We start from the raw sequence: 12,935 nt of genomic DNA on the forward strand, positions 1-12,935 counted from the left end.
CCTTGAAAGTCAACTCCGGGTCAAACTTGGTTGAAGTTGACAAAAATTTTTGGGTAGCCCAGGTTTGATATAGAAACATGAAAAATGTTGTTTTGGAATGATTTTAACCAACTTTTACCTTCGATCAACCCAAGGTTGACCAGGGGCATCTTGGTTAATTTGACCTAAAATGACACTTTGAGTACTCCAATGCTCGAACGGGTTGCGCCACGTCAATCTATATGTTTCTGCGGCCCCTTGGAAAAAGGTTAATGTTTTTGAGATTTTTAGGGTCCAGCACATAAATCGAGGGCGGATAAAATATGCTATCTACACACTTTTATTTTTTACATATTGGGTGACAAAAAAATTATTTCCTCACCAATGGAACCTAAATCTTATATATTGGGTGACGAGATTAGAATTTCATCACCTCTAGTAAGTATTTGGTGACGTGAACCTTTCGCCACCTTAGATCTCACTTTTGGAGATGAAATATTTTGTTACTATAGACACCAGTGCATTTCGTGCCCTCAAAATTTCGATGGCGCCATATTTTTCATGACCTATAGTGACGAAAAAAATATTCCATCACCAATTTGAATATCTTTAGAGACGAAATATTGATTTCATCACCAAATTTGAATATTTTATCGAATTCAGTGATGAATTTTGTTTTTCCTCACTGAATGTTATCATTTAGAGAGGCAATTGGTTTTCCTCACTAGATTTTGTCGCTATAGTCCATGTTTGTTGTAGTGTTAAAAAACGATCTATTAAAATCGCAATTGATGAGCACATTTTACTCCTAATAAAATTGTCATAGCTTCCCCCCAAATTAGTAGCCCTCTAACATCTTCATGACCTCGTGCTTATATACTAAGTTTCCCTTCTTGTTTCTGTAAATCATAGCTAGTATCACTCTGTTACTTTGTCTCTTTGCATCAAAATTTAGTTGAAACCAACCAAAAAAAGAAGGTAGACCTTACCAAATCTGATTTTTTTTCATATTCATCTTGATTTCTTTCCAAGCCAATCGACATTCCATGTAAGCTCCATTAACATTTCTCATAATTTAAAGGGGTTCACAATTTTATCCCCACACAGATTCTTTTCTATTTGTTCTTTGTTCTGACCATCTCAAGGGCTGCATATAAAGTGAAATCTCAGGTTTCTATCCTATGCAATCCCAGTAATTAACTAGGATCAATTGTTAGTTTCACCCAATGCATTAATATATTGATGTTTTCTGAATTTCTGCATTTGAAGAGGTCAAGATGACATTAACCACACTTGCTTAGTTATGGGACACTAGAGAAATATGTAATGATTGCAGGATGATTTGCAAAGAGCAAACATTCTAAAACTAAAGGGCATATGCTTTAAATTGGAAATCTTTGCTTGAGCATTTTCTCAACTAAGCAAAACATTTTAGGTCAGGATGTAATCATTTCTGAATTGGAAATCTTTGCCCGTAGCATTTTCTCAACTAGCAATATGCCCTATATCAGTTTCCATATCAGCAAATTCAGCCTTGCTTGGATGTTCAGTTTCCACTCTCCATAGTGCAGAGCAGGTACTTGAACCTAAATTCTCTTTTAAACTGTCCATCCCTTTTCTTATTTGCACAGATATCCTACCCCCCCAAAAAAAAAAAAAAAAACGAAAAAAAAGAAGTTTACGAACACAATAAAATCTGAACATTTTCGTAACATTCTTTTCTTTTAAGTTGTGTTGAGTTTTGGTGTATCATTTTTTTTTTATTAAAAAAAAAAATTGAAATTGAGTTAACAGCTCAGCACATTTTGAAAATGTTATGATATTTTAAGGCCGGGTTGAAGAATTCAAGAAGATAAAAAGACTTGGAAATCAACCTTATCCCAAGCTATAAATAGTGTGTACTTTCTCTTGTCAATTACATTACAACACTATTCTTTAGCCAAAGAAAAAAATAGCAAAAACATTGTTGGCTAAATATGTACGGGGTAAAAATGTAGAAAGACAGGCCAAAAATTCCAAAACAAAGCAGAAAAGGTCTGAGACTATTAACAGACACACAACAAAGGAATTGATTACCCCGAATCCAACAACGCAATCTCGATAAAAATTGACCACATTGGATCAAGCCAAGAAATCCAATCCCACCCCCCACACACACACAATCCTCAAATCTTCTTGGCTAGTAGTAACACCACGTGTCATATCCTCAACCAAGTGGGACCCAATCATCTCACACCACGTCATCTCTTACACCACCAAAAACCCACCTCCTCAAATATATCATCATCGTCATCTTCACACTCCACAACTTCTCATAGACACAGACACACACACACTCCACAGTCACAATGAAACCCATAATCCCTCTGGCCCTGTACCTCTTGCTCAATTTTTTAGTGTTGTGTGCAGCGGCGGACCATGAATCTTCAAGCAGCACCAGCACCAGCACCACCATACTCTTCGCCACGCTTGGCGGAAGATCAGCCAACGCCTTTGATGTCTTCGCGCTCCCAACGTGGGACCCACCTTCAATCACCGCCGAAATCAGAATCACCGATGGTCGATCTCTCAATTTCAACGGCCACTTCCCTTCCTCCTCTCTCTTCTCTCTCTTAACCAACCAATCCCTCGTCCAGACCCGATCCGAACCGATTCCAACCGAACTCATCTACGTCACGGAGCGAAACGGCACGTGGAACATCTACTACGACGCCGTTTTTCGCAACACTCCGCGAAGCACCAGATCCCGGTCGGCACTTGAAGACGAAGAAGAAGAAAACCTCGTACGTTTTCAACTCCCTCTGTTGGGTTCGATGCAAAGCAACAATCAGATTTCGATGAAAGATAAGCCCAGTTTGAGTGGGGACTATTTGGTCTACGTGTCCACTCACGAGGACACGGGTGAGCCGAGGACGAGTTGGGCCGCGGTGTACTCGACCGAGTTGAGAACCGGGTTAACTCGCAGGTTGACACCTCTTGGAATCGCCGATTTTAGTCCCGCGGTGTCTCCGTCTGGGGTTTGGACAGCCGTGGCTTCGTATGGAGAGGAAGGTTGGAATGGTGATGTGGAGGAACTCAGTACGGATATCTATGTTTTCTTGACTCGGGATGGGACTCAGCGAGTCAAGGTTGTTGAACACGGTGGGTGGCCGTGCTGGGTCGACGAGTCTACTCTGTATTTTCACAGGAGGGGTAGTGATAATTGGTGGAGTATTTACAGGGCGATTTTGCCGAGTGAGGGTTTGGTTTCTACTGAGTCGGTTGTGGTTGAGCGAGTCACCCCACCGGGTCTCCACGCGTTCACACCAGCCGCGTCACCAGGGAACAAGAACTTCATCGCTGTGGCTACGAGAAGATCCACCTCGAAATTCCGTCACATAGAGCTTTTCGACCTGGCTAAGAACGAGTTCAAGGAGCTAACTCGGCTCGTGTCACCCCAGACTCACCACTTCAACCCGTTCTTCTCGTCCGATTCGAACCGAGTCGGGTACCACAGGTGTAGAGGCGAATCGAATGGAAGAAAAAACACACAGCTGTTGCTTGAGAATCTCCAAAGCCCAGTGGCTGACGTGTCACTCTTTAGAATGGACGGTTCCTTCCCTTCTTTCTCACCCGCAGGTGACCGTATCGCTTACGTGGAATTTCCGGGCGTTTACGTCGTGAACCGGGACGGTTCGAACCGGCGTCAAGTTTATCCCGATTCAGCATTCTCGACCGTGTGGGACCAGGTGCGCAAAGGGGTTATATACACCAGCACGGGCCCTACTTTTGCTGAGCCCACCACTGAGGTTGATGTAATTTCTATCAATGTTGATGATGATGATCTCAACGGCCAACCAAAGTTCAAAAGGTTAACTACCAATGGGGAAAACAATGCCTTTCCTTTCCCTTCACCCGATGGTAAATGGGTCGTGTTTCGTTCGGGTCGATCGGGTTACAAGAACCTTTATATTATGGACGCTGTGGATGGGGAGAGAGCTGGGCTCCAAAGGTTAACTGAGGGTCCATGGAGTGACACGATGTGTAGTTGGTCACCGGATGGTGATTGGATCGCTTTTGCATCGGATCGGGAAAACCCGGGAAGTGGGAGTTTCGAGCTATATTTGATCCACCCGAACAGGACCGGGTTGAGGAAATTGTTTCAAAGCGGGTCGGGTGGGCGGGCGAACCACCCGACTTTTAGTCCGGATGGGAAAAGTGTAGTGTTTACTTCAGACTATGCTGGCATATCAGCTGAGCCAATCTCAAACCCACATCATTACCAGCCGTACGGTGAGATCTTCACAATGAAATTGGACGGCTCTGATTTGAAGAGATTGACACATAATTCGTTCGAGAATGGGACACCGACGTGGGGTCATAGGTATATTAAGCCACTTGATGTGGAATGGTTAAAGGGTGGGCCACGGTGCTCGTTTGAGGATTGTCACTGGCTCAATCAGACGCCTAATCAAAATCATGGTGATGTCTCATCCAAGCCTCAATGTCGTGCATAAATGTTTTTGTGGTTTTATGTTAATTAGTATATTTTATAAGCAAGAGTAATATGTATTGTGTCTGTGTGACTATAGTAGTACTAGTGACTAGTGATTAATTCACCAATGTTAGTAGGTGTGCTCCTTTGGTGCTTTTTGTACAAAATATTAATGATGATATGAAAATAATAACCACGAAAACAAGGAGGCATTAAGCTAATTTTGTATTGTGCTTTTGTAATTTATGACTTTAATTGAAGGAGCCAAGTTCAACTCTTCCAAAGGAAAACAAACTGGGGTCCAATATTTGCTATATATTTTGTCCTTGCTTGGACCCATGTTGATTAAGATATAAAAGACATCAATTTTTGTTATGCATGTGTTATGTAAACCAAGATTTGAGACCTGAACAGTCATAGTTTTTAATTAACAATATACGATCAACAACACTTAGAATTTTGGAAAAAAAAAAGATTCTAGCTCTTAACCCCTCCCGTGTCATTGATGCTACAAATATCATTTAGTAATGGATTAGAAACTATAGGACTCATGAGGAACATGAAGGGCCAAGGGGCAGAGGAATCCAGAGCTCTTCAATTTTCTATATTTTCATTCGTTGTTTTATGAATAACATATGTCAAAATGTCTGTTGGCTGTATTGCAAGCACACACAAAAAAGCTTAGGTTGCAACATCTATCTTTTCTTTTCTTTTCTTTTTTAGCTGGGTAATTGGGGGTTGCAACATCTATCTATGCATCATGAAATCTCGTTGTTGTTTTCTCAAAAATAAAATAAAATAATGTCGTTGAAGTAACCCCGTGGGCCACAGGTGTCTTTCGAAGTTACGATGACAAATCCTCACAAAATAAAAACATAAGAAAAATGTTGCTGCCCAGGATCGAACTGGGGACCTTTAGTGTGTAAGACTAACGTGATAACCACTACACCACAGCAACTGTCTTTACTCCACAACAGAAGTAAGAATATATTTGGTAAGTTGACCATATCACCTTTTTCTTTGGAATCAATTAACCTCCTCCTTTATTAAACGAATTTAGGTAGCAAATACCTCAAATTCATTACTTTTTTAGTTAAATTCAATGAAATCACAACAATTACAAGTGCAATCCAAGAAAAAAAATGATATCCTTAACTTTTTTTTTTCTTTCTTGTGGTGCATGACCAATAATTTCTTCAAAAACCTTTTGCTGAATTTAACTGAAAAAAAAGTAATAAATTGGGGGTTTTTGCTCATTTCTCAAACATAGAGGAGGCAATTGGTTATTTTCAAAGATAAGAGAGGAATTGTGAACTACCTCAAACATAAAAAGGAGAGTTTTTTTTTTCCCAAGGAAAAAAAATTGATATATATATATATATATATATAGGAAATGAAAGAATATATGGTACTCTAAACCATGAAACAAATAATTAAACCAAAATATTAAATAATAAAAAAGCAATGACATTAGGTAGAGGAAGGAAAATAAGATTAGTTACTAACAATTTTTGTGGATTCTATTCTGTTTCAGTTGGAAAATATTGTACCAATAGTAAATAGGAACGAGAAACCCCTTCAGGCTAAATTCTAATCCATTATGGGTCATTCCAGGTCATTTTGGCCAATTCCGATTGATTATTCCAATTCAATATAGTCAAATTTTGACTTGCTCATCTTGTAAAGTTGTGATTTAAAACTATGTTTTATGTTGGCATTATTCCATAACAAAAAGTGTTGTAATTGCTCTAATTTTGTTCCTTGTATTTTGTGGGATTTTATTGTATTGGGTTTAGTATTAAGTTGGTGAAGACTCAAGCTTAAATGAAGAATCAGTGGATTTCACGAGAAGCTCGCGAGAAGCTAAGCCGCGAAAGAGCATGTGAGGAGCACATGACTGGAAGTTGAAAAGTCGTGCCAGGCTGTCATTTTCACGAGTGTCTCGCGGGTAAGTCCTTCCCGCGAGATAGTCGCGAAACATTCTGCCTGAAGGATTTTTATGTGTGAATTCCTTACCCTTCACCCATATTATATATACCCTCATTACCCACAAATGTAAGAGATGCTATTCAAAGAGAAAAACCCTAGATAGGTTTTCTACAACACACACACCCATCTTTTTGAGAGAAAGCTACTCATCCTTAGTGAGAAATCATTGTAGCCTCTTCTCCATCCCTCTCCCATTGTCATACCTTGAGAGGAGATTTGTACCCAAACACAACTCACACCTATTCAGAGTGTAAAGAGTGTTTTGGAGCTTGGGAAGCTTTAGGGAATTGCCAAAAGAAGCCGATGAGGCTTGGCGGATGCAATCGGGTTGATTGCAGGATCCGGAGAGCTAGACAAGACACGATTCCGAGAAGCCTTGTTGGAGTAGGAGCTTGGAGAGCTTAGGTACAGAGGGTAGATTAGGCTTGGAGGGTTTCTTGCTTACCCATGTATCCTAACTAATTGTCTAGTGGATCGATTTCCGCTTGGAGGGCGGCGGAGAGGTTTTTCACCAAGCTCTTCCGTTTCCTCCTCAATAACACGTCTCGGTGTTATCTGTGTTTGCATCTCTCTTCCCTACTCTTTTTTATTTCATTTTACTGCTGTGTTGCTTTAATTATGAAGTAGAGTAGCTCTCTTGATTGTTTGCTTGCGTTTACACTATTCTGCACTTAGTATTAAGTTAGTGTAAAATCAACCAAGCCGTAATTTGAATTGGGGGTCTAAACAAGCTCTTGTGTTTTTACACATTTTCGAGCTTTCACATCTTTTTGAAAAAATAAAAAATACATATGTTGGAGCCAAATATAATTTTAAGGATAAAATTTAGTTACAAAATCAGTTGTAGTTTAAAACTATAACCTTACTCAATAAAATAAACATTGAAAGGACCAAAAATATAACAGCCCAAGCCCACTCAAAATGGTGAGTTACCCAACTTAATCCTGGCCCAAATCAACAAAATTTGTAAGAGATGAGAATGAACAACAACATGGATCTCTGCCCGAGGACAGTTACAGTGTAGAAACAAGTTTATATTGAAAAATAGATGAGCATAAAGCTCTACACAAGTTCTCCTGAGGAAGTTAAGTTTACATAAAAATGGAACTATTCACTCTTTTCTCTCAATGCTCTTCTTAGTTTCTTTCTTTTCTCCTTTTCTTTTTTTTTTTTTTTTTTTTTTTTTTTTTTTGTTTTTGTTTTTGTTCTCCACTCTTTTCAGTGCTCCCTCCTTCCTTTATATACTTCTTCACCTATCATATCTTCACCATCCATTCTCACCTAACCCTCATACTCCTTTGATACTTGTTACTTTCAACATCTGAAGAAGGTGGTGGAAGGAATCAACTTAACTGTGACTTACACTATTCAGGTCACTTCCTCATCAATATGACTGATAAAACTGTTGCCCACCATTTAATGTGGATGCAATAGGCTACACCAGGCTAAAATCCTCCTTGATGTCCACTGACTTCTACTCTTTTCAGATTCCAATTCCTACTCAGAACACTATAGAATATTTTGACTTATCCGTTTCCTTCCTCGAGCGACTTTCTTCCTTGGGCCCATGGCCCAGGGCATTCCTACACTAATGCTGTGACCCTTCAACTTTATCTTTGGTCCTCGGGCACCCACAATAGCTCCCTAAATGGTTCACTATTTGTTTGTGAGACAAAAGCGAAGTTTTAGTCTCATAGGTAATCATGCACGTGCCATATGCGTTCCCACGTATCAACGTCCTTTCACCTATCTTTCACACGCTCCTAGTGCTTCAAAATCCATGATCTCACATTTATGGCGTCAGGCGGCTGCTTGTGTCCCCACATTCTACAGCTTGATCAAAATCCTACGATCATTATTTCCTCTCACTTATAGGCGGGAATTTTACCGCTTACTTTTTCACTCTTACAAAAGGAGGACTTAGAGTTGGCTGAGGCTCATTTTGGATATTCTGGCAATCTAAGTTGAAGAAAAAAACTCCCAAGGAGCACTCTTTGCGTTCACTTATAGGTGTGTTGATTTCTTTGCATCTTCTTTTTCATAAGTTTTAATACTTTACCCCTCAAAATACCATGGGTAAATATGCTAAGTTAATGGACACCGATGAGGCTAGGGCAACCTTTAGGGCTCAATATAGGATCCCGAGCAGTGTTGAAATCCAACACTATGAGGAGGGTGAGTGGTTGGTCTTAAACAGACCTCCTAAGTCCGTGGTTATTCCTATGATCACCTTCATTGAAGGTGGGATAGAACTCTCTATGGGGATGGTACCTAGGGACTATCTCATAAACTATAGGTTAACCTCGACCCAGTGTTCTCAAAACATTTTTAGGATCCTCGGGTGCGTAAATGCGATAAACCGTAGAATGGGGACTAACCTCATCTAGCATGATGTAAATTGGGTATACAACTGCCAGAAAAGGGAAAAGAAAAAATACTACATGAAGTGTAGGATACCAGCAGTTAGGTTAATCTCTTGCCTACCCTACTCAAGCAAAGGCATGGACGAGGATTTCCTCATTGTCTCTGGAGGCTCGCACAATGGAATATACTGCCCTACCAAGGAAGGGGAACCAGGTAAGGCTCTCGAGGATTAGGGTCATACTTAGGAATTTACACAACTTTTCTAATGTTAAAGTTTTCTTCCCTCTACTTTTTTACTAACAATCCCCTTGGTTTTATCTGGCAGACGAATACCACAGAGCTCCAGCCAAACACTTGGTGAACTTCAAAAACCTAAACAAGATCCTCAGGTCAGAGATATTTCTTCACAAGGACGGACAATTTAGGGCAACTAACGTCATCCTTGGGTACAGACCGTCCACAAAGCACTTCCAAAGTCCAAAGAACATTATTAAGGCCAAGGACCCTCACCTAGCTTTAATTGACGTAGCAGTCCCTGGATTCCTACTAATCGAATCTACTCTAGAAGGGACTCAGGACGCTCAGTTGCCCGCTCCTTTAGTTGCCAAACTTCTTTATTCCCAAGAGCCGACTCTCCCCTCGGACGAGGAAAACAAAGAATCCATATCCAAGTCTATTCAAGAAGTAACAGATAAGGATTTTGAAGCCTTTTATTGCTCGGACGCTCCTAGCACATCCCAAGCTCAAACTTCTACAGCAATGGGTTTCGAAGAAAAAACCCCAAACCTACTAACTCTTCTCACAGCCCATGCTGGAGGTTCTTCCCCAACTGTGGCGATGGTGACCTGGCCGCCCACCCCAACTGCCATGCACACGTCTCTTGCTGACGTTGGAGACAAGAAAAGGAAAAGAGTTCAGGGAGGCAAAAGTGCCAAGGGCACCAAAGAAGGGGAGATTACACAATCCTTCCACCAACCCCCAGCCAAAGAAGCCTAGACTGGGAAGGGGCAGTTGAAGAAGTTCACTTCTACTGGGACTTCCAAAGAAGCTAGAGGGGAACAACCAAAGAAGGCCTCTATCTAGAGGCCCATCTTCACTCTAAGTTCAAGCAATCTAGTCTTGGATGATGCCAATCTGAGGGATCCCACCAAAGGCAGCTCTGGCCTAGTGGCCGAGTGTTTGGAAAAGGCCCTGTGTCTACCAGAGGACATGGAAGAGCTAATATCCTTCAGGAAGCGCAAAGTCTTCCTCGCCCTCAAACAAGATCTGGCCAAGGTACGTGAACGCCCCCATTTGATTGCATGGCAATACTTCATATGCAAGGTACAACACTTATGTATTTTTTCAAGTTGTCTGTCCAAGCTGCCTTTATTGCCGAGGAATGGGTAGACCTGTAACAACCGTCTCACTTAAAATTATTTTAATTACTTCTAGAGTGAAGTTGATGAATTATTTAATTTATTTTAGTAGTGACATTATTTTATATTTAAAAAAAAAAAAAAAGGGCTAACGTGTATAGTTATTTTGTGTGGATTATTCATATTTAACTTTTAGTCTCCTTATTGTTTTAGGACTAGGATAAGAGACTAAAACCTATTTGGATTAGGAGTTTAAGTGTTATTGAAATTCTTTAGAGTCCTAGCCTATGTAAACAACCTTAATTTGAGTTTTTAGTGGGTTTTAAATTTGAGCCCAAGTGAAAACAGTTTTAACGTGTAAGTAAGTTAGGGTTTTCCTGCTGAAAGACATAGAGAGAGAGACGGCAAAAGTACAAGAAACAAAATCCTGCATCGGTGTGGTGGTGTGGTCAGGTATATCTCTCTCAAAACCTCATGGAAATAACCTAGTTGTTAGAGTTTACGCATGGTAGTGGGGCTGGACTTTTGAATCTTGTAATCTATATCGTGGTCAAGTTCTAAACTTTTTCAATGCATGCTTCAGCTCACTAAGTCCTATGGGTAGGAATTAATTGGTAAATCCATTGTGTTCCTTCTATGGCTTACGGGTAGGATAGATCCTTGAATATTATATATATATATATATATATATATATATGTTAGATAAACTTTCTAACACTCAATACATACTATAGTTTCTATGTCCTACTGGTAGAATTTTCTATGGATGATATATATTATTTTGGGTTAATATGATCTACAAGCATGTGATCATTTGGAAGGCAACTTGTACTGGGAGAATTTAATAACATAGAGATTTACATATTTGGCTCATTAGAATTGTTTACTAGGTATTGATTTTGGAGTACTTGATAAACCAATTGAGTACTAGATTAGCTATAGTTTCAGAATAAGTAGTGAGATACGAATTTTAAGAGTGAAATTTATTTTTTGTTGCTGCCTTAGTGTATCCATTCTTATGGAGTCGTCTTGTGTTTATTTAGGTTCTAATTGATATTGTTTCAGACCATTGAGGTGAAGCTTGGTTTAACAACTAGAGGTAAGTAGACTATAGAACATGACGTCTCTCAAGACGTGTATATATATATATATATATATTTGGTAAAAATATACTTATATATATACATAATTGTGAAAGTGAAGTTTCAAAAACTTATACCATTGTAAATGTATAATATATATACCAGAATTTTATTATTTATTGTATATTATTATGAAACTGTATATGTCAAGAATGTTTTCAAACAGTTAGTTAGACAGTCTGCAACCTTTGCCAACATAGGGTTAAGTGTTGGCCTTCGGCCGATGTAGTGTTATTGTGGTGTGGTGTAGTGTTATTGTTTGCTCTTTAGAGCCAGTGTTGCCTCTTTGAGGTTAGTGTTATTGTTCCCCATGGGAATCACCCACCGAGTTTTTAGCAGCTTATGTCTTTGTCTGACTAATGTTTTCCATATCGAATTACTATTCTATTGTTACTGATCTTTATAAGTGGAAAAAGATTGTTTATTGTTATAATATATTGTTTCTACCTATTTAATGTATTTTGGCTAACTAAAGTGGTTATTATTTTATTTAATGATTACATCATTATAGTGAAATGTTTTATTCTTGACAATTTTATACAATATATTGTATTACTATTAAAAGCTAGTTGTAAATGTTTTGTAAAGACTATGCTTTGTCAATGATACTAATGGTTGTTTTGAAAGACATTCTCATGTTATGTAGTCTCTTATTGGGCTTCTAGCTCACCCCCCCCCCCCCCTCTTTTTCCATCCTTTCAAATTAGAGCAGTGGTATATCTTTTGGTGGTAGATCAGTGGAGCCTTAGATTGACGACTTCTTTTGGAGCTATGTTAGTTGGTGAACTATTTTAATATTTTTTTTGGATAGTGAGTTTGACATTTGTGGAACTATTTAAGATTGTATTTGGAGACTTTATTGTTAAGGTTTTTTTTTTTTGTTTTTATGGATCTCATGGGAAAGATATTGATTATTTGAAGTTATTTGTGGATATTTAATTACGCTCTGTTCCATTATATTATTGATGAGTATTTCTAAGACAGGTTGTGCATCTAAATCCTTGGTATGGGTTTGGGGTGTTACAAGACCATTCCTTGGAGATGAACAGGGATGCTAAGGCCAAACAAGAGGCCGTCGTGAGGGCCCACACGGACACTGACAAAAAGCTAAAAGAGACAATTGCTCAGCTAGCCAAGGTGGAAAAGGCTTGCAAAAATACTGAGTCTGCCCTCAAGGGCTATGAAAAGCAAGCAGCTGAAGCCTTGGAGGCTTAGATGAGGGCAGAAAATAAAATGGCTCTAACAGTGCTGGAGTTGAAGCAAGCTAATAAACAGTTGAAGACTAATGAAGAGGAGAAAGCTAAGGCTAAGCAAGCAGCATATGATGTTGAAATGATGAAAGTAGCGGAGAGTCTCACTGCCCAACTCAGAGATGTTGCATGTGCCTTTTGCTTGGAGGTGTGGAGCCAAACCTTAAAGGCTGCAGGGGTGAACACTGAATCAGAGCTTCGGGCTCCTGATAAAGTGTACTATTCCCCTGCTTTGTGTTTGGCTCTTGCCCCCCCCCCCCCCCCTCAGCCTCCTGCAGATCCCAGCTCTGCCCCCCTTTCTTCCTTAGTTTAGACCGGTAACGCTTCCTCTTCCACTTCGACCAAGGGTAAGGAGAAGAAAAAAGAACTTCCACCTCCA

At 39.7% G+C, this 12,935-nt stretch overlaps 1 protein-coding gene and 1 non-coding gene across 2 annotated transcripts; one reads left to right on the forward strand and one right to left on the reverse strand.

The window, feature by feature from the left end:
* The first annotated feature begins 2,264 nt into the window (after positions 1-2,264).
* On the forward strand, positions 2,265-4,674 carry LOC126698119 (uncharacterized). The gene has a single exon (XM_050395130.1). The coding sequence runs from the start codon at positions 2,328-2,330 to the stop codon at positions 4,473-4,475; it is 2,148 nt and encodes a 715-aa protein (XP_050251087.1). The 5' UTR covers positions 2,265-2,327; the 3' UTR covers positions 4,476-4,674.
* Positions 4,675-5,338: 664 nt separating this feature from the next.
* Positions 5,339-5,411, reverse strand: TRNAV-UAC (transfer RNA valine (anticodon UAC)). Its single transcript has one exon. It is a non-coding gene; the product is annotated as a tRNA-Val (tRNA).
* Positions 5,412-12,935: the final 7,524 nt, after the last annotated feature.

This window comes from Quercus robur, chromosome 9 (genome assembly GCF_932294415.1).
Source record: "Quercus robur chromosome 9, dhQueRobu3.1, whole genome shotgun sequence".
Lineage (NCBI taxonomy): Eukaryota > Viridiplantae > Streptophyta > Magnoliopsida > Fagales > Fagaceae > Quercus > Quercus robur.

Excerpts from the sequence above, each read along its gene's own strand:
- LOC126698119 (XM_050395130.1), top strand. The coding sequence starts at position 2,328 with ATGAAACCCATAATCCCTCTGGCCCTGTACCTCTTGCTCAATTTTTTA.